Raw genomic sequence first — 27,886 nt, forward strand, 5'->3', positions numbered from 1 at the left:
GACTGCGAAGCTTCGACCCAATTCCTGGGAATGTTTTTTTCGTCGCGTGGTATTTAGCGGCTGGCTCGATCGTCTCTTTAGCATCTCGTGCATGCGCAGCCGGCAGCCATAGGCAAATCTGTCTTTTTACATCCGGTTGCGTGGATGGCGCGGAAGAGGACCGAAACGCAGTGGATGCGGGTGCCGCAGTCGCGCCTGTCGGTGTCTTCGATGGTTGCGCATGGGCAGGAATACCTCCAGCATGCGAGTTATCTCGGCGACTATTGGTCTATAATTTTTATTATAGTTCAGTTCGACAGCCGCCGCTCCGATAACGTCTGTCATGCAATAAACGATACGCGTACTACATCCAGAGCTACATTCTTGTTGCACCCGCTGAGCCTGCCCTCGCCCCTACGACTTCGGTTGACCTTGTTCCTATTTGTGTACAACACGACAGTACCCTCAAGCGCTTGGTAGAACGGCTCTTCAACATTGGCAACGAATAGTGCTGGCAAGAAAATAGGTTCGTCTGTCGGATACGAACATGGAGATGCTACTCTTGCTGAGTGCGAATAAGGCACTTTACTAAGTTGCGAATGCGTGTCCTGGACATTATTTTCTACTCACGCTGCAATACTGAATCAGCACTCGTTAAGTGCCTATGTATTGTTCCTTTCGATGCGGTTTCCTGTGCAAGAAACTTATGGAAATTTCTATTAGAATATCTGAAGCGCAGTATTCTGACCGTGCATTTGAGTGACGTGGAAAGTGCCACATGTGTTGCACTTGTAATAGACGAGCACGAAAGTTTCAGTTAGACATGTCTGTAGTATGGCCGGTGGTCTATAAAAAGCTCTAGAGCACTGCACGGGCCCGGGCAGGCCCGAAAGCCCGGGCCCGGCCCGGCCCGCGGGCCGGGCCGGGCCGGGCCGGGTAAGGGATTGTTGGATCGGGCCCGGGCCGGGCTCGGACCCGTGATCTTCGGGCTCGGGTCGGGCTCGGGCCTGAGTCAGGCCCGTATTAGGCCCGGGTCTCATACGTATCTGTATAATCACGCTCCGGACACCCGACACGTCACGTCGACGGGGATCGCTAGAGGCCGCCGGCTGGTTCACTTCGGCGCTCTAATAGACGGTTGTTTTGGAAGCCCTTAGTCCGGTCTCGCTTTAAGGGATAACATTTTCAAAGATCGAAGGCGGTCACACGAAGACGACGAGACAGCCATCTTCAGGGAACAGCGAGGACGGTGGCTCGCTCTCTAACGGGTGTGCCTCGCTTTGACAGATCTATGGCACTGCGGTGGCGGTGACTCGGGGAAGAAGGGTGGGACAAAGAACGTTCTTGTTTTGAACACGAAAACGTTGAGTACGTTGGGTGCAGTTGCCTGCCGAGGAGTCAACACGACAGCTTTAATTTATGTAACGCTGCCCAACCTGGTGTATTCCTATACCAGAAGCAGCTAGAGCACGTTTCTTTGTTTTCATTGCATTGTGCAATAGATGATGTTTGCAGACTTGCTACTTTTACTCAACAGGCCTAGCTCGTATGCAATTGATGTAAAACTTAAACTAAAAATGTCTGCCATGTTTTTTTTTTTTTTTCAGTTTATGGAGGTTTATTTTGTAGTCGTTCTTTGAAATGCAAAAATAAGATTTCGTGGTTAGCACTGCGTGCGTACATGAAACAGCCAGCTATGACTCCAGTTATATTTTATATTGCCCTGCAATTATTTCGCAACAGTGTTACGGGCGTAATTAACCGAATGTATACACAGTACCAGTGAAAGTCGTGACACTGAAAGCAAAACAATCTCTAGAAAATATCTTGTGTGTGGCAGGTATCTTCACAACAACCGAAGGTTAGACAGTGCCTCCTTTATGCTCAAGGCATAACTAGCTGAAACGGGTCGGGTCGGGCCGGGTACGGGCCACATTTAAGAACACCGGGCCTGGCTCGGGCGCGCCGGAGCATGGCGTTTTCGGGCCGGGCCGGGCCCGGGCCGGAAAAATCGGCCCGTGCAGTGCTCTAAAAAGCTCGTCTAGGAGGTTTCTTTAAATTCCTTTTATCTACATATATAACCTGCTGCTGGCGATGTCAAATTCGTAAAATTTATGTAGCCCGATGTGAGCTTTAAATTGCTCACTTTATTTCGCCTCAGGATTATTCCGCAGTGACGGGCACTGCCGAATAAAAATTCAAATGTAACGTTAATGTAACGACACGTTCCAATTTTCGAAATGTAACTGGAACGAGTTCCTTTTTCATTAGAGGAACTTGTAACGGGAAGTCGCTACAACATTGGGAAGGAACGAGGAACGAGCTTTCGTTCCTGTTTTAGGGGAACGTGTACAACACTGCGCCAAACTCACTCCACTGCGGCGGAGTGCCTAGCCTAGTGGCTCGAGAATAAATAAGTTATTATCCGAAGCTGAGTTCGTAGCAATTTTTAAGCATCGTTTTCGTTATCAGGAATATTCTCATGCATTCAAACATACTACACAACAAAAAAAAACTACTCTGCTATACTCGCTCGCAGGCGGTTTACAGCCACGACCGCCAGGAGCATGCCCGGCACACGCCGTGCAAATGAATGCAGCCGCCGCGCTTGTACGTAAAGTTTATTTTAAGGGCTGCTTATAGCTGTAACACATTATTACTTGAGAAACATTGCCTGAAATAACAAATATACGTTGTGCTACTTAAGTGCCCATTGCCATTACCATCATTTCCAAATGCCATCATTTCGAAAGTACACTTCCCTTTCTCGTGTAGCAGCGCGCCGCCATAGTGACATTCTGGGGGCGTAAGTACAGTCGCTCAAAATGACACTAAATGTGACAGACGGCGCGAAGGTGAACACCATCCGGTGTGGCTATTTTATCATCATCATCATCGGAGCTTGAGCTGTCACGTGAGCAGCTGCAAGATTTGTTGATGCCGTGGCCTATGATGGCGATAATGAATTATACCTCAGCCCCCTGTAATGGGTTGGCAGCTGTCAACTATCAACTTGTTATGCAATTAACATTGTGTGACGCTCGTGCGATTCTAGATCTTCGGCACGCAACATTACATCGGTTAACGTGGTACTCCTTGCCCAACATGACGCACTTATAGTTTCTTTTGCCGAAGAGGCTTCAAGCATTGGCGTGGCTCTGCGGTAGAATACTTGACTGCCATGCAGATTATCTGGATTTCAGTCCAGCCCGAATCGTTATTTTTTTTTTTACAGCAAAGCTGTATATGACTAGAGCATGTCCGTCGTTCGCCGGCAATAACGTGTGTGCCAGAGAAATTTGGCAAACGCCACCACTCACCACTGCCCCACTAAAAATGAACAAGGGAACACACGGGCGGTAAACAACAATTAAGAACTTGCACGAAACGCCAAGCGCATGCTACAAGCCAGGCAAGACCGCGCATGTCGGGAAACGGAGAACGCGGCAAAAAGACGCATGCTGATCATATGGATCCTCAAGATCGTGTTCGAAACGGCAAGCTCATGCGACAAGTCAATCACGACGACGCATGTCACGTGAGGAAGACGCACGATGCTCAAACGGAAAACTTTAAAGGAACATGCGCAAAAATCAAAAGGTACTTTCTGGACGTACATTTCGGCTTTGGTTGCAGGGTGTGTGATCAGATATGGTTTAAAATTCTGCGTCACCTCTATGTCGTGTGCAGCTTCGCTGGTCATTCACCTTCACAGAGTGAAATGGCTCATCAACCTCATATCTGATTTTTATTAGGTCACGTGATATTTTCTGCAGCACGCCGCGTTTTTCAAGACCAGCGTCTGATGAGGCACTTATGGCTTTCGCCTTGATAACAACTGCAAACTCTCTCTGCATTTGAACTAAAGATTGCACTCTGCCCGACGGTATATATAGGGCACCCGCAGATTTTTGGCGAGGTGTGCATCTCAGACGCTTATGGCCACGGACCTAGAAATTTCACATCAGGGAAGGGCTTCTTGTTTTAATGTAATGCGAAGGCTTAAGCCTGTGATCGTATGAACTACGCATATATTACACAAAAAGTGGAAATGTGCACCTTTTGCAATAGTAATGACGCTTGAAAGCAAAAAACCCGCACCCCCTTATTGCCGCTAAGCTGTTTACGATAAACACCGTTCCTCTGAACGCAGTATTGTATGCGTTCAAGTCTGGCAGCCACAACGTACATTCTTCGACACATCGCGCAGGCATCAACCGAACAAACAAACTGCTTCGAGGCGCCCGAGAAGCAGGCGTTCATGACACGCGTATGAAATAATGCTCTCAAGGTTGGCGTTGCACGGTCAAGCACGTAAAAGCCCATAAAAATATATAAATAAGCAAGGACAATCACCGCAGCAGCGCAATTAGTAGACCTCCCGAGGGGGCGACACGCGAAGGTCATGCGTTCGATATCCAACGGCTGGGGGTGCGTTGTGTTTTCGTTCGTATAACTCTGCTCCTATACAAAAAAAAAAAAGAAGAAAGAAAAAAGTGAGGCAGGACGAAGGAGGCGGCAAATGTTAAGGAGAAAAGCTATGTTTTTCGTATTAGTAAATTACTCTTTCACAATACCAAAATCACCCCGCTTGCCGCGAGGAGACGCCTGGTAAGCGAGAAAACGCACAAAAAGAAAATGCGGGTGGCGACGCCGCCTTGAAATTCCCGCACCAATCACCGTGACGTCACATATCTTGACGGCGTCTACTAGGGCATACGTTGTTCCTGAACGGTAAAAATGAAGTACGTTGTCCTCTCATGGGGCCAGAGACGTAACGTACCAAGTTTCAGGAAATTTCGTTGAGCCAATGCCGCCGAAATACGAAAAATACACTTTGAAATCCGTGACGTCACGCACGGAGAAGTGAAATTTTGATCTTGCTTTTCACCTATATTAATAAACATATGATGGTGCCATTAAAGTCATTGCAGTTTTCAGAGTACAATTCATCAATCTAAACCAATTCATTGTTTCACTTTAGTGTCCCTTTTAACTCTCATTTCGTCCATAGGTCGGCAAAAAAACTAGAGCTCACTCAGACTCACTCAAGAAATATATTTTGAGCTTAGGGCTCACTCGGACTCGGACTCGCTGAAATTTTACTCAATCGGACTCCCTCGGACTCACACTCACTAAAAATTTTGTCTACCGGACTCACTCGAACTCAAGCTCACAAAAATATTACTCACCCGGACTCACTCAGACTCACACTCACGGCTCGATATGAGTCTGAGTGAGTCGAGTCATGAGTCCTTGAGCGTATAATTAGTTTTTCCGACCATGATGTCAATGCTCTTTTGCACCAATATCTCACTTAATCGGTGCTCTACGTGGCGCGTTTTGATGTGGTACTTTCAAATACGAGCTATCAGTGGTCGCAATCCAGTAAGGGCATTTTTATTGAAAGACACAACTCACACGAGGTGTTTTATCAGGAAGTCTCCGTCAAAGAGATTGCGGAAGTAGGGATGGGCGGGGAGCGAAACTTCCCCCTCCCTACTCAGCCTATATTACGCAACTCACGCCTCTGGTCAATCAGTATTGAGCTGGTATTTGCGCGCTAGTGCATTGAAGTATGTGCGAGTAGACGCGTGTAAACTTGCGCCGGCATATGAGGATGGTAGTAATGCGGAAGTTGAGTAGATAGGACCATATATAGGCCGTGAAAAAAAAAAAAGTATAGCTCATTCAGACTCACTCAAAAAATATATTTTACCCTTAGGTCTCCCTCAGTTTGAGCCTCACCGAAATTTTCCTCGACCGGACTCGCACGGACTATGGCTCACTAAAATTTTTCTCAACCGGACTCACTCGAACTGAAACTCACCACAATATTACTCACCCGGACTCACTCAGGTTAAAACTCATGGCTAGGTCGGAGTCTGAGTGAGTCGACTCATGAGTTAGTTTGCCGACCTATGATTACGCCCTTCATTAAACGCGATTCTTGATGTATCTCACACACACTTCACTTGAGGTTTGACAAGGTCTATTTAATACCGAACGAGCTGTTTTCCCGGTATTCCTATACATATTATGCACGGCTTTGTCACTATAACCGCGTGTACGCATGTTGTGCACGCGTTGGCACGCGCCTTCATCCCCGTTAGAGCGTTTACTTGCTCCGGTCTTCTTGACATCAGGGCCGCGTAATATACAGCCGCCGTGGTGGCCGCCCAACCGAGTCGTTATCAGAGATCTCGTCACGGGCGCTTGGCCCCGTGCCTTTTTGCGTTCTGCGATATATACTGCGCAAACGGAGAAACACACAGGGGAAGGCGCCTACGGGCGGGGGAAGCCGATAAATTCCCTCTGTCGCTTTATACGTATACCGATGACCTCTTACGCGATTACGAGTTTTGCCGTCTTGATTGGGATCCCATTTCGTAATACAAAGCTATGGGGGCCCGGACGCAACGAGGACAGATTGAGAACGCGCCTTCCACATCGCGGCGTCTCCTCGCGACGACCCTTTTCGTTTCCATCTCTCTTTCTATTTTTTTTTAACACGCCTCTGGTGCATGAGAAACACCGAGAGGCCGCATAGCTCCACTTTCACTTTGACAGCTCTGTCGAACGCCCATAGGGTTGCAAAACGCTTAGCACACCGACCGCGGCGCCTTCAGGACCTGTAGAGGCGAACTGTGCACATCGGTGAGCCGCTGTGGCATCGTGTGTGATGGCCGGACTGTCACGCCGTTGCCGTGGAGTGATGCCAGCCCTCGCTGCGTTCCGCCTTCAGTGTTTATTATTTATTTCGCTTCATGTTCTTCTCTTGTTCGCTGTCTTCGCCGCCTCTATACGGCTGCGGCAACGCCGGATTCCTTCTTTGTCATTAACTCCGCACGTATACACCGAGACGATCACATATAGATGATGATGATGAGGTGGTTCGTGAAGAAGAAATAGGCACTATTTTCGTTTAGTTGATCACCTCTGCCCTTTTACCATCGGCAATGCGGCGCAGAGGACCGCATTTAGCGGAATACCACGACAGGAAAAAAACTAAAAGGGCGTAGCGTCCGAAAGCGTGCACTTGATATCACGGGCTATCTCACTTGTCGGGGACACGTAAACACGTCGTGTGGGCACAAGCCATATACTGTAAGCCGTCGGGCACTTTATCAGGCGTAATTTATGACAGCGGCCAAGTCCGTATAAGAAGGAAGCGTCGTGCTTTATCTGGTGTAACTTGCTCTATGCCACGCATAGGTTGTATGAGAAAGTATGAGTGTTTCAAAGGTGCCCGAAAATCCTCAAAAATAACGGAAGGGACATCTTTGCTTGTTGTCTTTATAATATACATTATATATGGTGGCAGACATGTTAACATTAATAGATACAATAATTACACTCATAATTATGAAATTGAAATAATTAGCGTTTTAACTAGATGAAATATGCGGTCGAGTCAAATGGGAGAACTGAAGTCCTTCCTGCGAAGAGCCCATTGCCGCTTTAGAAGCGGCCGCTGGTTATTTTGGCGGAGTGATGAAATTCGACCCAATTCACCGGTGAAACCGAAACTGAAGCGCCCAAGAGCGCACCAGAATGACGTCACCGTTTCCGTCAACGAATGCTGTGGTGTCAGTTCTGCATTCGTTAACCTGCGTGCGCCATGCTTGCTATATCATAGCAGGCGCAGCCCGCACACACACGAAGTGCGGTCATCGATGGTTCATTATAACGACTCGCTCATTCCGGTGATCTCGGAAAAATATGACTATTAGGCTCTTCGGAGTTTCGGTTTCGGTTCCGTGGCCTTAGTTGGTCCGATTTCACCACTCCGCAAAAATTAACAGTGACCGCTTTTTGTAAACCTCACAGTGGCAATGGGCTCTCCGAAGGAAGGGCTTCAATTCTCCCATTTTCCTGATCCCCCCATCTACTCTAATTAAATATATATATATATATATATATATATATATATATATATATATATATATATAATGTAATTTGCGTATTTGCGTGATTGCTCCCGTAATGCCGAAGGGAGCACATGCCGTAACTTCCTTAATTTCAGGATTTTAGGACACAGTTCTTGAAACGCCCGGCATGTGTACCATCGTAGACGGTTGAAACGCGAACAGCGGTGCTCGAGGCCGATCGCACAATCCGCGCAACCTGCCGGGAACACTCAATTCAGGGGGTGGTTGAGAAAACGCGTCTCCCACTCCGATATGTTCGACCTCTGTTTCCTGCGCGTACGCTACAGTCTTGGCATACCGCCGCTGGAGCGCCGCCAACATTGTCTCCAAGTGGCTATTCGTGCCACCATGGTGCTGCTGAAAGGCAGCGCGCGTGCGCGAGTCGTGCACGGGTTTAGTTTACTATCAATCGTGGAATCTTAATTTGTTTTCCTATTTATTTTATAGGCCACCACTGTCGCCAGGTTATCACCGGCGCTGCAGTGCCGTGGTGGATCGTCGGTTATACAATGCTCGGCTGCTCACTTGATAGACGCGTGCTCGACTGCGGCCGCGGCGGTTTCATTTAATGTTAGAGGCCTGTAGTCAGTCTCAGAGTGTGTGAGCGCCATAGAATGTGTGAGCGGGCTGCTGTTCGCTATGTTTGCGAGCTGTTAGGCTGCAGCGGATGCGGATCCGTGGCGCCGACGCCATATGGGGTCGTCGGGAGAAGATGCTGGAGAGCTGTGGCGGGTTTCCCTAAATTATTGCCTAGAGAGCTTGTGTCAGGGAAGCGAACCGCCGCAGCGGATTCTCAAAACGGCCAGGCGGTCGCCGCGGTCCAGGCCATGTGGCCGCAGCGACGGAAGAGCAGAAGCGGTGTCCGAAGCGGGGTATCGGGTTACGTCCGTCGGCAGTAATGGCCAACGCGGACGGTTCTGCCGATGGGGAGCGTCGCGCGAATTCCTCCTTTTCTCCTTGCTGACAGCAAGGAGAGGGGAAACGTACAGTGCTTGTATGGTTGTTTTTCAACTGAGCGGGAATGCCCGTTGGAAGACGGAACTGGGAGAGTTCGCTGGGCACGACACGGGTGGACGGTCGTCGTGAATAAACGCTGCCGTCAACGAGACTCTGCCTCTTCCTTCGCTTTGCCAGCGTGCACTAGCCTCTAGGATCATCGAGGGGCTGTCGATACGCACCCGAACGTAACTCTGTGTACTGCGTAATGTCAGTGCGCGTTAAGGAATCCCAGGAGAACGAAATTATCTGAAGCCCTCCACTACGGCGTCTCTCATAGCCTGAGTCGCTTTGAGGCGTTCAGTCCCATAAACAACCAACTGCCGGAAAGCGACACTGCTCACGCCATTCTCATCTAATGGTATCGTTGGAGACCCACTTCGATAATACAGGCATTATATAAAAAATTTCATAACGAAGACAAGGATGGCAATAAAAAAAAAAAGAAATATCACAGACTTTGCTCCCCCAGCCCCTTTGTTGAACGGGGGGTGCCCCCCCCCCCCCCCCCTGTGCACACGCCTATGCCTGTCGTCAATGTTAGCGGCGCTCCAGGGGGCGGGAGTGTGCCAAAACTATAGCATACAGGAAACAGTGGCCGAACATATCGCACTGAGGCACGTACCCTCGCACTCAGCGCCTGGACTGTGCGGGACCAGCAGGTTGGGCTTATTGCGCTATCAGCCACGCGCACCGGTGCTCGCGTTTCAATTGTTCACGATAGTGCACCGGCTGTTGTTACACTACAGGCACAGACAAGCACACGTGCTTTGCGTTTACAAGTATCCGCTGCGCATTCTTGCATACATGTGCTTGGAATCGTGCATGTGCTCACTAAGCGAGTCCTCGCGGAGCTGCCGGCGTTGTACAGGTATGATCGAAAACGGAGTGGCACAAAACGTCGCGCTTCGTAGCAAGAGCCGTGAAGCAGACGGGTCAAACTGAAATAGGATGGCAGACCGGACGAGTTGGTTGAAATGCATGGTACTTGAACAACAGCGCAAAAGACGGGGCCATTAAGAAAGCGAAGACACGCGTAGGTATGCGTCTTCTCTTTCTTGGTCCCGTCTTTTGCGCTGTTGTCAAGTGTCATGCATATACAGGTCACCCGATCTATCTCTCGATGTCTTTAGTGGGTCTCTTGCGTTGCCTTAACAGCGAGGTTCAGACAAAAGCTCCGATATAATTGAGCGCACTAGCCCAGGACGACCTCTCTGCCTTCCAATAATAAATCATATATATATCTTTCTCCAATATAATTGCGGTCATTTCTGCTTAACTGGCGAACTTCTCTCTTTCTCTCTCTCTCGTGCTGGCCGCAGACGCTTCATCCCGTGCCGTATATATACGGCGGCATACTGCTTCAAAATACCCGCAGTCGACGTGTGTGGCTCTTGCGTGAATATTCCTTTTGGGGAAGCTGTGCTTTGTTTTGCAGAGAGACATAAATGATTGGTCCACTCACAAATCGGCGTGTTGTCGGCACGCGCTTCTGGAAGACCGACAGAGTGGCATCAGCGCACAAAAGACAGCCATTCCCATCTATACGGCCATTATCCGATGCGGGCCCCCTTACCATGACGGCCGGATGTATACGACGAGCCAGAGAACAATTCCGACCCCTAAGCACCCGTAATAAGCATTCATCCCACTCGGCAGCCATCACCTGCGGTCTTAAAGCGTCCCACGCATATGCTATATACGCGAATATAGCACCGCAAGCTCATTGCGAGACTCCGATAATGCAAAATGGGATGGTTTCGTATGTGTCTTTCGTGGAGTCTGCGTGTGCGTGCGTGCGTGCGCCATATCCTGCGTCGTCAAGTGCCCTCGAGTATCTCGCACATATCTTTTCTTTATTTTTCTCAGACAATACAGATTTTTTGAATAAAAATGCTTACAGTAGGGCACCTGTCGTCTTCACACATGAACGCTACGCCGAGACAGAAATATATTGCTGTATTTTTCAAATTGTATGTAGTATGTGCTGCGTATTCATTATGTTCTGATGTTACCGGGGAACGCTGTTTAAGTGTAATTTTTAGACCCCGAGTGTTGTATGTTCGACCCTGTTCGATGGCTGATGAGAAGCTGGCGCCTTATTTGTGGGCCAACATATCCTTATATCATTTCAATAAAAAAAAGGGGGGTTGGGGGTGTAATTGACAAATACGAGGTTAATTGTTTTTTCGCTTTAGTGCCCTGTTAAGTTTACACATTGGGCATCGTTCTGCATTTATTTATTTTTTTTTGTCGGCAACCGTTTTCATCAAATTGTCGCTTTTATCATACTATATTACACCGCGTAAGACACGCTCGCTGCATTCAAATCTCCGCGTCGTCGATTTGACAGCCATGCGAGACGCGCATATAACTTATACATTACATGCGCTCTTCGGACCGATTCGAGACGCGCGCGGACGGATTAGATTAATGACCAACTGTGTTCGGCGCTATCGTAAGGCGTTATTTTTTATATTTGGCCCAAGTTCACCTACCTCTTTCAGTCACCCCCCCCCCCCCCCAATCCACTAAGAAAATTCCAATCCATATTTATCTTTTCTACCATGCAGACAGTGTTTTTCTGTTTCTTCATCATCACTGGCCCTCGCGGAGATACGTGTATTGCTTTGCATGTCGAAGTTAAAAGACTATAGCGGAAGGTCGATGTACATCGTCCCGCTCGGACCAAGTCTGGCGATCTGGCAAACAAAAGTTCATGTCCCCTCACGGCCGTCAGAGATAGGAGTGATAGCTTACTTCTCAACAAACGGAATCCACAGATAGGTCTGTATAATCGCTATACGGGAACGGCTTTTGTCTGCGTACTCGTGCGGCGCTTTGTCAGATCTGCGCGTGGCAGATAATTTTTTTTTTCTTGTAGATGACCTCGCGCCTGGTGAAAATACGCGTGGCTTCCATGCGTTGCGTAATTATACGGACGACGTGTGTATGCAGTGAATCCTGCTTCAGCGGTTGCTGCAGGGTGTACCGCATTCTGAAGCAACATGGCGAGTTGCCCTTGTTGGTTGGTTGTTCATCGTGGAATGACTTACAGCACAACACAGTCAGAAAACGGAGAGTGGAAGGACACAAATACATCGTCCGTTGTCTAACAGTGCAAGTAATTACAGAGTTATACAGCGCTGTAAAAATCCGTAAACAGGGGGTGGGTGCTCGAGCCGACGTTTCGACAAGTGGACTTGTCTTCTTCAAGGCTGGAACTGATTTCAGTTTCAAAACAAAATCAGTTCGAGCCTTGAAGAAGACAAGTCCACTTGTCGAAACGTCGGTTCGGGCACCCACCCCCTGTTTACGGATTATTTCATCGCAAGCTTCCATCTTCCACTTCCTGCCGTTTTTTTTTTGTTTGTTTTTTTTGGACAGCGATGTAAGTAATTCCACGATATACAGCATTCGGGTCCTCTGCACGAGAGAGTGAGTGTGTTCGGCTCTTTGATGGGTATTATTTTGCACCGTGGAAAATGCGCTTGCCGGGGCAGTTCTCTTCGAACAATATAAAATACAATAAGTCCTAAACCGAAACATTTTTTTTTTTGTTCGAGGAGAGCTACGTTTAGGCACAATTCCTTGTAAAAAATTAATTTAACGCCGCATTTTGCAGCTTACGCCGTTGATGAAGTTGGTGTAATTAAAATACGGCACCCGTACACGCTATGTGCTCATTTGAAGAAGCGTATAAAAAAATTGGCAGGCCTGACGGTAAAATCAAAACAAAGAAGGCAACTACTGAGACTCTGTCTGGGCAAGTTGGCGCGACATTTGCAAAATATAACAGCACGAATGGCGGGACGAAAGACACCGTCATTTCTGTTACTTTAGTGAACCGCCGTTTTGTGCACTGAAGCGCAATAGCCGCTAGAACGACCGTCTATTTCTCAGCACACATTGGGAGTGAATATGTCGAAACGGGTGTCTTGCTGAAAATTTGTTCAGCGCTTGTCTTGTGGTTATTGTGTCTTTCGTCCCGTCCTTCGTGCTGTTCTACTTTGCAACTACTGACTTGCTTTAGCGTTTCACATCGAAGCCGTATATGACTTGTTGGTGGTATTTCTTCGTGTCCGCCGACAGGAAACACCCAGAAATAAATCAATAAACCGAAATAACTTTCCTGTCGGGGCTGTATTTGAAGCCGGTTCCGAATGCTCCGAAGGCGCGTCTCGACCACTGGGCTACGCTTGCGTATATAGTGAATATACCTGAGCCGTACGAATGCATTGCGCCCACAGTGCAAAAAACAAATGTAAAAAGAGACCCCTTTTTACGAAGGCTTCGTCGACTTTCGTGCCAGTGGTGTAAAAGGCCTCTGCAGGACAAGAGGTAAAGCCGACATGGAGAATCGTACACAATAGGAAAATTCCAGCTTTGCGAAAGTTTGACGCCAAAAGTCCGTTTCGATGATCGCGCGATCCGCCTTTTAAGGGGCCGCGCAAGCAGCTGACAAGCTGCTTGCGCGCCTAGGCCACCCAATGACGATCCAGACCATAAGTGAGTTCGCACCTTGGTTGAAAGTTTTTCGTAGCCTCTGTGTCGTGTGCTAAAAAGCTTCGCTGGTCATTCCAGCTTGCCAAGTAGCCATTCCACCTTGCCAGAGTGGAATGCCTGGAATTTTTGTTCATAGATCACAAGAATACAAATTCTCTGTAATGAGTGTCATCTTGACTCTGCTTGCTGAGGCCACTGCGGAGGCTGGCCAGGCCCATTCGGGAACCCTTGTTCAAAAGAAGCTTTCTTAACAATGTGCATTCCACCGCCTTTATAAGTTTTTCACCACCCTCAAATTACAGCTGGAATGAAATCTGAGGGTGGCACGGACTTCCAAACATGCGCCACACAACTTGCTTAAATATACAACGTCGTTCCTGTTACTTTAATAAACCGCCGTTTTGTGCAGTGAAGCGCAATCGTAGCTAGAACGACCAGGTATTTCGCAGCACACATTGGGAGTGAATATTCCGAAACTGGTGTCTTTCTGAACATTTGTTCATGGTGGATACGCCTTGGCAACACACAGGCTACAATTGGTAATTTGCAATATGTGCCGTAAAGCATTTATTTAAATGTTAACTACTTATTCTGTTAATTAGACGATCATGCATTTGGATCTCTTGCTCAAGGAATGTCCGCCACTTGGAACAATATAGCTGAATGACTACAATTAAGGTATCTGTCACGGGTCGATTAAAAAAAAATCTGTATTGGCATTAAAAAAGCACCAGATATAGCACACCACAGAAAGAACGAAACGCAACTGCCATCGGAAAGGCCACATGGAACTACTCATTAGAAACAAAGGGGGCAGAAACGTAGCTGTGGATATTTTGCAGTGGGCACCCGCATCCATCTTCATTTACACACAACTGCTGGTGGGATGTGCATATGAAGTGGCATCGGACCGATCGCACGCAGCTGGCGTAGAGGCGCGTCACGTGGACTCGCGTTCGCACGAATATTCTCGGAAAAATTAACGATGCCGCTGGCCAATCACGGGCTTTATAATTACGCAACAAAAAGCCTCCGTATTCGGTCTCCACAAACTTTTGTCCTGTTGTTATTGTTGTCATTGTTCCATTTTATTCCATATGTACTGCGTTTTGCGAATAACGTATTGTTGTAGAGTTTTGTGGTTTTTTTTTTTTTGCATATGGGAATAACAATAATATGCGTGTACATTTCACTTCACTGCGCAAGCGCACAGTTACTCTCCTCGTCATTCTCTTTCTGCTTCCTCCTTCTCCGCAGATAGGATAGCCGATCGGTTGTGACCACCCGAGGTTAACGCCCCGCAGCTTTTCCTTTGTTTTATCTTCCTCTCTCCCTTTATAACGTGTCATTCCCTTGAAAGCGAGTGAAATTCCGATGGACAAAGTTGACCGATGAGGAACATGATCTGACCATATTACGATGAGCGGCCCACTACACAGTCTGTCCTCTTGAAGTTTGGACCGGGCGGTGCACGAGGTGGGCGTGGAAAATAACACGAGTAACATGCGCTACCAGCCTGTCCAGTTCCTTAGCATCGGCAACTTCCGGTCACTAGAGTTTACAAAACGTAACAGCGCCGCATCAGATGAGGCAAAGGTGCTGTTACAAAGGTGCATTTATGGTACATGCACGTAACATGCAGCGTAGCTCAGTCTGGTATCCATTGTTGCGCTTCATATGTGGTGATTCTGTTTCTTGCACACTACATAAAAGCTGTTGTCGTCGCGTCCCACCGTTGGCAACTATCTCGACCTGCCACTCTACGCTTCCACGAACACTCCTTTTGGACAACAGAGCAGGGAGATATGCAGCACGGTGCAACGTTCCAAACCATCACCTCCCCTTTCCACTTCGAAAATATAGAGAAAAATGGACAAGAGGGAAAAAAAGGAACAGAAGGAGGACCCAACAGTTACATCTTGAAAACAGCGCAGCAACACGGTGACGAAGAAAGAAACCCGTCCCGTTGTTTCTTTCTTCGTCCTCGTCTTGCTGCGCTGTTTTCATGATGAATCCGAACCAACTTGCCCAAACCTCTGTTCTACTAAACCCAACAGTTACTTTAAATAAGATCCTTCACGAACTATATCCATTTAAAAAAAAAAAATCAAGCACTCTAAAGGGGCCTTTTGAGCCTACAGACAGCGTATGATTTTAATTTGTGGTCACAATCACGCGCTGATTTCGGTCGTATTCACTCACTGGCGTTTTTCTTGATTGCATTAGTTCAGCCTACGTCATCGAAAGACGTCACACGTGAACCCTAGAAGAGACCTGCAGTGTGGGCTGTAGACCCACTACTGTACACTGTTAGCAAAAATAAGCCGAGATGGGAGTAAATGGCTTGTCCTCTAGCGCACGCCCTGATGGGGGTTTTAAAAACACCGTCCGGACGGAGTAAAAAATTTACTCCCCAACAGGACGGGGTTTTTGGATGGACAGAGGGGAGTTTTTGTTTACATCCATAGGGGAGCTTTTCCAGGTAAATATGGGAGTAAATTTTTATAACCATCAAAAAGAAAAAAATGCTTTTTGCTTTTTAATTAAATTAGCATCGAAACACGCAAACTGGATCACACGTACACAAACATGCACACAATGTTCGCAAAGTAATACAACACTCACACTGACAACAACTCACCACCAGCGCTTCACAAGCAAACTTTGGTCACCGAGTATATATAGGCACCACATCTTGACCTCCAATGTGGCTCAGATGGGACACTTCTTTTCCCCGAAATTAAGCAACAAACATTCATGGCGTACGTGTAAATTTGTGATGAGCTTATAGATACCACTGAGGCACACCTATCTTTTACTATAAACCCACCTAACATTCAACGCCTTCTTAATTAGCGAATTTTGATTATCAGCTGGCACTCTGTCGCATGGGATGTATCCGCCTTAGCAGTACTGTGCGTGAGTCTGTAAAATGCACATAATCGTACACGAACCACGAGCGGCCGTGCACGAACGCTTCAGCGGCACACATTCACGAGCAACACCGGCGAAGAAATGCGTTGTGGCCGACGGCGTCGCTAGGCCTCTCCCAGGAGTACGGCACGGCTATACGATGAACGACAGCTCGCGATCACAAAATACTTGCTGCTGTACAGTTTTCGTCGCCGTTTTTTTTTACACACACACTGCCGCTATCCGAGTCCGCTGTCCGCGTTAAGCTACGGAGCGATGCACTTACAACGAACGAGACGGCTCGTAGTCGCGGTTCCTGTTGCTCGCAGTACATCGGCGGTCGCACGTTGGTTCAATCTGTCTCGTATCGGCGCTCGCCTTCGCGCTAGACGTTTGACAGCGGTGGTTGCATGGCGCAAAAGAGACAATTTAAGCTTATTCATTCCAGCAGCTTTTATTTTCTGTGAAACATATTCTTTGCTTCACCGGTGGCCGGTGCGAGCTCGTAGAACTCACCACGGCGACCGGTGTGGCGGTGCGAGTTCGCTACGTCGCCGGCTTGGTACCGACGACGTAGCGAAGCCTTCTTACCGCTTAGAAGTTGCAGCCGGTGAAGCATCGTTTCGGTGACACTCCGAGAAGCAAGCGTTGCCGGTGGTCGGAGCGAGCGCGTCGCCGGCGAAGCTTTCACACCGGCCGCCGGCCGGCTTGATGCCGACGACGTAGCGAAGCCTACTTCTTACTGCTTCGAAGTTTTAGCCGGTGAAACTCCAGAAACAACCCGCTGACGATCGCAACAGCTTACTTTTGTTACCGATGAAATGATTCTTCGCAGTTCTTCGTAACTCGGCACGTTGAAGCGAGGTATCCGTGGCGTGTCGGAGGCTTGCACTCGTGTGCATGGGCACTGCCGCTTGACGGGAGAATAAACACGGGACAGCCAGCTCGATGTGTTCGCGGTCGGACGCTGGCGCGAGTTGAACTTGTCTCTGACCAGAACGGTTGAGTGGAGAAAATAGTCGTACACCTCTAGACAAACCAACCGGCCGTTGCAAATCCTCGCTGCAAACAGATGCCCGTACACACACGCACATTCACACACGCACGCACATCACGACCAAAACTGGTTTCTAAAACTCCCATAGAGAGTTTCTAACCACGTGACACACACGTCACGACCAAAAATACTTTTTAAACCTCCCATAGGCAGTTTATAACCACGTGACCTAAAACTCCGTGGGGAGTTTAACAAGGTCATGTCGTTCATAAACTCCCTCATTAAGCAAGGGGCGTTTTACGACGACATGTGCCGACTTCACCCCGCTACCACGGAGTAAATGATTGGGGCATGGGGGTTTTAGGGGCTCATGTGCTGGAAAAGCTCCCATCTCGGCTAATTTTCGTTTGCAGATATAGGTCTATAGTGGCCTGGTGTATAGTGAAGTACCGAACGCCGAAAGTGGTGGCGTCGACGAGCCTTTTGTAGCCCAGGGCATGTCCATCTAAGGTGACGGAAGTCGGCTTCCCGCAGTGGCGCAGGGCAGAACGGGCAGCTCGAAGCGGTGTCGATGTAGCCCCACTTCGCTCGGATTGAAAGCGTGACTACCGCACCCACGCAGCGATACCCCTCTTGACAAGTAAGGCCACTCGGGAGGTCGTAACCCCGCGGGGGTATAAGATCTCGCGTGGTGCACCGAATCTTTTCTTTATGAATGTTCGCTGTAGGTGTATGCGGCAGCACTATTTAGCAAGGGCAATGGGTATACGGCATTAAGAGGCTGATAGGTGGCGCTGTAGGTCTGGCGCTGTTCTGCCGCGGCACGAGCCGAAACACTATTTCGGTGAATCCAGAAGCAACTGACAACTCACTCACCCATAGGACGCCTAAATAGGAAAAGGATGAAGCTCTCAAATAGCCAGTCTATTTTAGCATTGTAGATGGTATACCATCTGCGTAAACTGAAACTCACACAGCAATATGAAATTGAGAGGCAACTCGTACGCGCGGTTGCAGGAAAGTTTCAGTAAGGCTTCCTTCCATTTAGACATATATACAGAGTACAAATATGCCCCGACCAACTCAGTGAACCTTCCACTCTGAATCACGCCAGCTTCCCGAGTATAATATATCTGTCAAACGTCGACGGGCAAACAGGCTTCCATACAGCGGTTTTAAGTGTGACTCGTCCGCGTATCGCGCCAATGTCAGTATATGCTCAGACTGTCGACGAAACGCATCCGATATTTACAAGTATCCGTTAAGCACACAAAGCATTTATCTCGGGGCCATGCTCGATTCACTCCCATGGTCACTTGCCGCGGCCAGTGTGCAAGCGCGCGTCCTTGTAAGCGCTCGAGTACTGTTTGCATGTACACTATGCCATGTAGTAGTTCCGGCTCGTTGATGCATGGGTACAAAGAAAGACGCCAGTGCCGCGAAAACATGCTCTCCGTGGCTCTCGTCGCCGGTATGCCTCCCGCGACCGTGGAGCGTTATTACTGCCTATTTTCAATCACGACGGTACATGCACTCGGGACGGCCGGCTCGCAAGTGCGGCCGCGCACTTTCTCACTCACATGTATGACTTCTCCTCTCCTCTGGCCTACACAGACTTTGCACCGGCTCGGCTACCGGACGATCGCATCGGGCCCGCTTATCAGGGGCGAGCGATGAGGGACCCGCCACCGGCGATAAGAGTGCACGGCGGCGGCACTGGTACGACCTGAGCGCTCGACTTCGGGAGTCTCTCGGCGCGGCTTGCGGGACGTCATGGCGAGTCGCCTCTGCTGGCCACTGCTGGCCCTGCTGCTGGTAGCGGGGCCCGTGCGAACCATGGACCTCAAGTCGATGGGCATCGACTTGGAGCGCGCGTCATCCATTCTGCTGCCCATGCTGCCGGTCATCTGCAACGCCAACAAGGAGCAGAAGCAGAACATCGACTGCGCAGGATGCGTGGACTCCATGGTGCAGTACTTCAGGGCGCTCTCCCATGGCGAGGAGTGGGCCATACTCAGTGAGTGCGTGCGCCAGTCGCAGTCTCCTTGATATGATCGGCTATGCGTTGCACGAGTAGAAGCAACGAAAAGTACGTGAACCTTGACTTCTGGGCTGCATTGTGAGCCAGAGAACCGCACTGCTTAACCCAGGGCAAAGCCGAGGTTCGCGTGCTTTCATTTTTTTTCTAGGTATGAAGCGACAAACGCAGTCCCTTATTATTCGTGAGCCTCCTTCAGAGAAGAACTGTGTGCCAGAGAACGTAGGGTCAATGTTCTATATTGGGAGAAGCGTTAGTGCGGGGAAGGGGAAGCTGGATAAAGTTACAGCCAACATAACGATATGTCTATTCACCTGTCTTGCAACTGACTCTTGGACCAATAGGGCTTAGCAGGAATGATGCGTGCATGTTGAAATCAACGAGTACACAAATAATTGTTCGGGTAGATAAATAACTATCCGGCAAACTTCCGGTATTCGTGTACAACGTGCTTGGCTGACAAATGTAACATTTTATGCGAGGCTATACCTTGCTCGTTCTTTGTTTCAATAAGTGTGAACTTACTCCCCGAGAAGTTGCATTGCTTGCGCCTAAGGTCAAGTGGACAGCATCTATGATTACATCCGAGGTATATTAGGTTTCGCTGATCACACAAAACGAGAAGGCAAGGAAAGGTTTCCTGTAGCAGAAATAAGTCGCACACTGTCTTCAGTTAGCAATCTTTGAGCTAACAAACCGACATCGTCATGTTGAAGTGTTTGCTTTGCGATTGCGCAGCATTCACCACGCTTCCGGAGACGGCTTAAAGTGTATAGCGATGAGACAAGCGTGACTTTTACTCGGATACAACGGATTAACCAGCGACGGCGAGTATTCGAAAACAGAGAAGCCCCACATTTATCCATTCCATGAATGCTCAAAGCATCGCAAAACTCAAGCATAGCGGAACATACATGCTTCTTGGACACCGATAGCACAATCGGTCTAACTGTGCTTTTGAGTGTGTTATCTGTAGGCGTTGCTCACGGCCGGGTACGTGCAACCGATCCGCTCTTGCGCCGCCCGAGATGATGTGCATTCGCTGCTACGGTGCAGTGACCTTAGAGGTGGTGCACAAACAACAATTCGCTGTATCATGGGGATATTTATGTCAAACGCAAAGGAACAGCTAATTTTGGGCATGCCTTACAGAGTGGTAAGAATGTTTCATGGAGATCAGACAATGTATTTTACCCAGTGAAGCAATCGGGGGAACTAAATAATGCCCTCGCTGGATTCTTAACTGCTTACATATGTCTAGCAGGAATTCGCTTCATATTTGGTCATAAGATATTCTCTCACGGTACCTTCGTAATTGACCGAGCTTCGGTCGGATTGGTAACAATTTCTAGCCGCAAAGAAGCGTTTCTCGGTGAAATTTTCTTCGAGTGAGACTGCTCGTTTAAATTTAACTGGTCAAACTGGACGCAGCAGTGGTGGAACTACGAACACACACACACACACACACACACACACACACACACACACACACACACACACACACACACACACACACACACACACACACACACACACACACACACACACACACACGCACGCACGCACGCACACACACACACACACACACACACACACACACACACACACACACACACACACACACACACACACACACACACACACACACAGGGGTGTCGGACCCGTCTGAAAATAAAATCCTGGCTACGCCCCTGTCGACTATGCAGGGTTCTTTAACAACAAAAGCGCGGTCCAAGAATAGAGAAGAGCGGTGGAAGCTTGAGTTTATCTATACGCTTTCAATTTTGAGAACGTACGCCGTTAGGAAAGTTACCTAGTGCTCATTGGCTTTCGGCATTATAGCATCAGCAAAAACGTGCTGTACGCGTATATTAGCTTTCAAATGCATTGTTGTTGTTGATGTTGTTGTAGTTGCTGTCGTATATCATCAAGTCGCTGACAATACCAGGTGACACTGCAAGTGTGTATGAACGCCAGAACGGTCTACTCGTATTAACTGGTATAAAACTTGTGCTGAAATACGATTTTTATATGCTCATGCCTCTCCCTTTGGCATGAAGAACGCCATCTTACCTTCTCGCGAACAGGTCTTGATCTCCTTTTCCTTTGCCTTTCACTTTGGCTAGCAGTAATTTACGCTCCAACGAACCGGCAGCCCGCATGCACATGACCAAGATAGGAAGCCTTTAGTTTCGGGATCTCCGTTTCGAAACATTTTTCGGAGCTAATCTCACTCATGGCTGTGAGGTTTTGGCATTTTACAGTCCGTGGAATCATGGAAACACTACGCCAGCACCAAAGCTCATGGGAATCTACCTTTCTTCTTTCATATTTCTGCAAGTTCCACCAGTTTGCGCATCACCACAGGAAAAAACCAAGGCGTTAAACAACGGACGTATCTGAGTTTTGACGTTAACACGTTTCTCCTTTGTAATGTTAGAGTCCCCCTATCGTTGCGAGTACTATTTTTCGATTAATTTATATTTTTTTTGGTACAATTCTGAGGCTGATCAGAAACTCCATTTTCCAAAAAAAAAAAAAAAATGCGCGTCTATTACCCTTTTCACTTCTCATTTTTGCTCGTTTCTCTCATAATTACACGTCTATCGTAGTTTCTCCGCGTTGTTTGCCGTCGTTTCCACGATGGCGCGCGACAAGGGTTTGCGAGAAGGGGCCCCGACAAGCGGTGCGCGGACTCTCTGTCGAGTACTCGCACCGCTGCCAGAACACGGCTGATAAGTTGCGTGAGTGATTTGCGGGGCGCTGATCTCAAGCGCCCCTCCCCCCCCCCTTCCCCTTCCCCACTTCCACCGGGCGGGGTAATAGATATCAAAAGGTGGCGAACGGGCAGGCTGGAACGGCGATTTTTTCCCGGCCGAGAAAGAGAGGGAAAGTACGATGTACGATGATGGGCTTGTTTGCTCGCTTACGTGCTCGCGTGCGTGTGCTTATTCGGAGCAAGGTGGAGAGGTCGGCCCACAGTCGTCAAAAAGGCGCCGCCGCACAAAGTGTATATACACGCCTTTATAAGGCTGCGCTTACGTATAGCATATACGGCGCATTTCTCGTGCACGCTTTTCTACATAGATATAGACGATATTGCATACGATACATGGGCGCCACCACCTTGGGCTGTTAAAACGACGGTTTTCTTGTTTTAAATGCGAAGCATTTCTTAGCGAACCTCTGGCACTTTGAGCGTTTCTATCTACGTATCTATCTATCTATCTATCTATCTATCTATCTATCTAGCCGCCTACGTCTAGGTGCTCTCATGATCGCCTCCATAACTTGGCGTAGACCAAAATTTGCATGGGAGGGTAAGAGGATTTGACGAATATGATTGCCGGGTCTTGACATGAATAACGCTAAAATCCTGTCGCGTACGTCGTCAAACCCTTTCCACTAGACACGTGTGGCACATACCCGTTTACCACGGGCCGCGGGGTACGGGTATGCGCCACAGGTGATTGACAGTTTATATTTAACCAGGAAGGGCGCGAACCGACATTGGTAACCTAAATGCTAGAGCGGTAAGGAAAACCAACATCTGCCGCGTTGACTCAACGAATGGAAAGAATGAAAATTAGGGTCCCAGCAGGAATCGAACCCAAGCATTCTGCGTGGCAATCAGGTATTCTACAACTGAGCCACGCCAGGTCAATAAAGTGGCTTAGAAAAACAGCCTACGCATGCGTAATAGCGGTGCTGTCGTTGTGGTGCTGGCTATCTAATCTTACAAGAAAGCAATAAACACTACATGATACTCCTACGATGTGTACTCCTACGATACAGGCGTCATATCAGATTAACGTCTGTAGTTCCAGTGTTGGCTCCGCTTTTATAGCAGTCTAATAAACGTTACGTTTGTTTTCCTATAATTCAGCAAGCTATATCGAAGCATTGCTCGACCCCGGAGGAATACATTAACGAAAGTTACATATGATATCCACATCACCGCACCGTAAAGTGCACTTCGTCCACCAGAACGACGCAGTATCCTCTTCATTCGTTACGAGGCTGGGCGATGGCCTCATGCTGACCGAGGATGGTGCCAGATTGATTGACAGCCGCTTTGTAGACTAGGCTACGTAGGCCACATATGCCCAGGTAGTCTACGAATACGACAAACACCCTCCACTGATGCTGGTCTACGTAGCACTATCCAGGCCTACCAGCCTCGACGTCCTATGCCTCACAAACGCGAAGGGTGGCTTCAGCTTCCGACATGTCGCCGGCTCTGTCGACAGATAATTTGTCGACGAAATGACCGAGGCATCCACGACTTCCAACAGCTCTATTATACCACATACTTCACTACACATGGACCCCTCGTCACCACGATCACGACCGTATCCTATAACAAGTCATGACCAGCTGCTGGTACTCACTGATCACGGTGATGATGCCCTTGTTCAAGAACTGTCAAGAACTTCTTGCACACATGCAGACGGGTTCGTGAAACGTGCGTGCGTTCTCGGGACACGTATAAGCACTACATATCAGCTTACCGCTTCTGGTGTTGGTAATACCCACGTTGCCATTGGCAGCGTTACCCAACCGTAAATAACTGGTTATATAACACATATGCGGCTCTTCAACTTATATATGTGTGCGTATAAAATATATACTGATCTTTAGCGTCATTTTGTAACGTGTCGCTCAGTCACCTTCCCGACGCATGCTTCGCATAACATCGACTCCCACGGTACGTGGGATCTGCCGAATTTTTTTGTATAGCGCGACGTGAATGAACAAGGTTGTGAAATGTGGAATGCGCCAATCAAACCGTTTTCATGCATATGCGTATACCGTATATAGTACTTTTGGTTTGTTGTAAAAGATAAAAAACCGCAAGACTACAGCGGCACCCTCCGATAGGCAGCCCGTTTTGTTACGTCACGCGTGCCCCCTGACATGAATCGCGGCATGTATGCGTAGCACGCTCACGAGGACGAGACACACGTTATGCAGCGGTATACGGGCCGAATTCAGTTTATATAAATGCGTGGTTAGAGGCGCAGTCTAAAGGCTGCCTTCAAACGACGGGAAGGAATTCAGCCATAGCGGATGAGTGTGGCGTAAAGCCCAGTGCGTCCGCTGAGTCACGCCACGCGCCGCGGGCGAGCTGCTTTAGCGGAAGTTATTCGATACACCTACCGCCATGTCACGGGACACTTCGACTAAATACAGAAGCGTCGCCGCAGGCAAAGAATAGCAAGAAAGAGAAATAATAATCGAACACGTTCTGACCGAAGGGAAGGAGAGACGAGGCAGCCTCTATGCAGAACGGAAACTCGCACTGTTTTATTACCCGCACATTCAAGCACGCGTAAGACAACGCCGGAGTGTTACTTTCAAGACAGCCTGCTGCACTAGAGGCTCCGAGATGTCACTCGCGTGCTCATGGTAACGCACACGTGGCGCCGTGCACTGCAGTTGGGACTTGGTGCACGCTCCGATGGAATGTCGCATCAATATACAGTAGGAGCTGCAGAAACTGGGATAACTAAGCAACTGAACGTCGGACCGAGAGAAAAAAAAAATTATTGCAAAGACAGAGCGGTTAAGCACTGTGAGTCAATCGGTGGCGCTGCTCGTGCGCAAGCACAGTCACTTCAATCACGGAGCGCTTCAGACGCCACTTCCTTCGTCCTGGAGACCTAGCTTGCACCATATGCGCCGAGGCAATGCGGGATATGACATGTGGCGTAAGGGTGACGATTATAATTCTTATCGTTACGATGGCAACGAATGGGGTAGCAGAAGACACGTAAGCAGCGTAGACAAAAAGTAATCAATTGCCTTCATTTCGAACGAGACCTCAACATGGCATCTTTAACCGCCATGGTGGCTTATCGGCTAAGGCGTTGCAATTCTAAGCACTGAGGGCGCGGGTTCAATTCCCCGCCGCATTTCGATGGGAACGAAATGCGGAGACGCCACTGGACCCTTGTACTTATATTTAGGCGCACGTCGAGTAAACCTCAGAGTGTCAAGATTAATCCGGAGTCCTTCACTAAGGTGCGCCTCTTGATCATATCTTGGCTATTGCACGTAAAATTCCGGAATTTAATTTTATTCGTAAGTGCTTTCGTTAATTTCATTCCGAAGTGCTAACGAGCCGAACAGAGCAAAACCAGAACAACTAGAAGAGAAGTGGGAGGCTCTGCTGCTCACGCAAGACCTTGGAAACCTACTATGGTTGGTGGACAGGGCTCGGGCGGCAGCAGCGAGCCATGGCTACCCACCTTTGGGATCAAGCCTGGTCACACAGTAAAGTGTATTTCTCTCTCTCTTGTTATATCAAGAGACGGCGCTGCAAACTGGCATCGTGAGGTATATATATATATATATATATATATATATATATATATATATATATATGATAACGCAATTAAGCACGTCGTTGAAAACCGTCGTCGTCCTTCCTGGGGCAATACAACGTAAAATGAATTACGCAACAAAATCGAATCGGCAGGTCAATGCGATGGATGAATGAAGTCCCTATCGGATGCTATCACCACATTCATCCGCAATGAATCAACCCACGTTGTCACTTTGCGTATAAATACTACCGTGCAGCCACTGCGTCTGCCGCTCTTGTTGCCATCGGGTTTCAGATAACGAACTGTTTTCAATTCTATTGAGACGGCCGGCCAGCGCAGCGGAATTCTTTTTGTTGAATTTCACCACAACAACGTCCGCTAGAAGGTGAACAACCTATATACGCTCGCTAAGTGCGAAAGGTGTGCTATCGCTTGTTCTTCTTCCTCCTTCCTTTGTTTGTTTTCGTTTTTTTTATATGAGGGAGCTTGGGGTGAGGATTGTGTCTATATAGAAACATGCACGTTATGTTAAGAACTTAAAAAAAAAAATACAGGAATCCTTGCCCTATCAGGAAAATGGTTACAAGCGAAGCTTGGTGTGTGCGTGCCTGACGGTATACTACCTTTCTTTCTTTCTTTCTTTCTTTCTTTCTTTCTTTCTTTCTTTCTTTCTTTCTTTCTTTCTTTCTTTCTTTCTTTCTTTCTTTCTTTCTTTCTTTCTTTCTTCGTATCGCATTGCACAATGCTTCCGCCTAACCTTTTCCTTGCCCCATGCCGGGAATCGAAGCTTCGCGCACGTGCTCACCAGCGCAACGTTTCTGTTGCTACAGGCAACAACGACGGTCATGCGTTCATAACCAGGCAACAATGAAGTGTGGCAACGTGAAATGACAACTCACCTCGATTGCCACGTGAGAAACGGCTGATCGTCGACAATTCTACGATCGAGACAGCATCGGTTATTGCGAAACAGCGCATACAAAACGCGCGTGTGACCGGCGCGCACCTTCGCGGGCCGCATTTCTGTATACGCTCTCCGGCTCCGGGTTTTCGCATGCGACGCCGCCACCGAAATATGTGAATCAGGACAAGCTTCTCTTGAAAATGCGCTCAATAGCGCCCAGCAACAAGGTGGGCTCGTGATGTCGGAGCGAGTCTTTTGTCGTTATCCCCGTTTTAAATACACCTTACAAGCGTTCTCCTAAACGCGTGAAACCGAGCATTCCTTCGTGAAATCTCAAGCTACGCAGCTAGGAAATGTACTTGCTCGCGCCTTAATGCACGTCCTCGCTAATTAGCGTTCATTAATGTGTGCACCGACTACGTTCGGGCACCTTAGGAAAAAAGTTAAAAAAAAAACAAAACAAGAACGGGTTTCGAAAGTTGCGAACATAACGGTCTCATTCGGTTTTTCTGCCACAGAGCGTAGTATTGTGTTCGGAACACCGCTTTACAGAACAACAACAACCGTACACTTCATTAACGTAAGTGGCGCGACTGTACGCAGTGACGGACGCCCAGGCCAAGCTGCCAGTGTCGGTGATGGGGGGCACGTTCAGCTTCCTGGCGTCCTTCGACGACTGCCTGAACGTGCCTACGACCAGGGCCTCGGACAGCGTCGTGCTGCGGGCGCTCAACATCAGCACGCTTCATCCGAGCTACTGCTCGTTCAAGATCAGCGTCGGCCTGCCCGATAACCACACCGAGCACCATGCCGACGAGCCGCCAAAGACGGGCCTCCTGGGCATGATGGACAAACAGGTGAATGCCACATGCTGCCTTTTTATTGTTGTTTTAATTATTCCAGTGACACTGCATGTACCTTGTCAACAAAGGCTCCCTGGGCGCCGCCATAATCCTCTCAGTGCTGTTGGTAACGTACGTGACGCCCCAGAAATGCACTGCTGAGATTGTGACGTCAGCTTTTGTACTTCCGTGCAACAGTCCAGAAAAGAGGTGATCCGTGTCGTGGCGTTCGTGGTTCTCTTTCTCTCTCTCTCTTAGAGAGAGAGAGACGCGGGCGTATTTTAAATGCGAAGCATTTCTTAGCGAACCTCAGACACTTTGGGCGTTTCTATCTATCTATCTATCTATCTATCTATCTATCTATCTATCTATCTATCTATCTATCTAGCCAGTCGCCTACGTCTGGGCGCTCTCCTGGTCGTCTCCATAGGTTGTAATATATTAAAAGTGG

The 27,886-nt window shown here is 48.4% G+C and overlaps 1 protein-coding gene across 1 annotated transcript in view; it reads left to right on the forward strand.

The window, feature by feature from the left end:
• Positions 1-27,886, forward strand: part of LOC119391765 (nose resistant to fluoxetine protein 6) — a 66,058-nt gene that overhangs the window by 12,364 nt on the left and 25,808 nt on the right. Inside the window, exons 2-3 of the mRNA XM_037659417.2 lie at positions 18,937-19,339; positions 27,197-27,450. Coding sequence (XP_037515345.1) covers positions 19,096-19,339; positions 27,197-27,450 — 498 coding nt within the window. The 5' untranslated portion in view covers positions 18,937-19,095. The remainder of the gene's footprint in view (positions 1-18,936; positions 19,340-27,196; positions 27,451-27,886) is intronic.

This window comes from Rhipicephalus sanguineus, chromosome 1 (genome assembly GCF_013339695.2).
Source record: "Rhipicephalus sanguineus isolate Rsan-2018 chromosome 1, BIME_Rsan_1.4, whole genome shotgun sequence".
NCBI classification, from domain to species: Eukaryota; Metazoa; Arthropoda; class Arachnida; order Ixodida; family Ixodidae; genus Rhipicephalus; species Rhipicephalus sanguineus.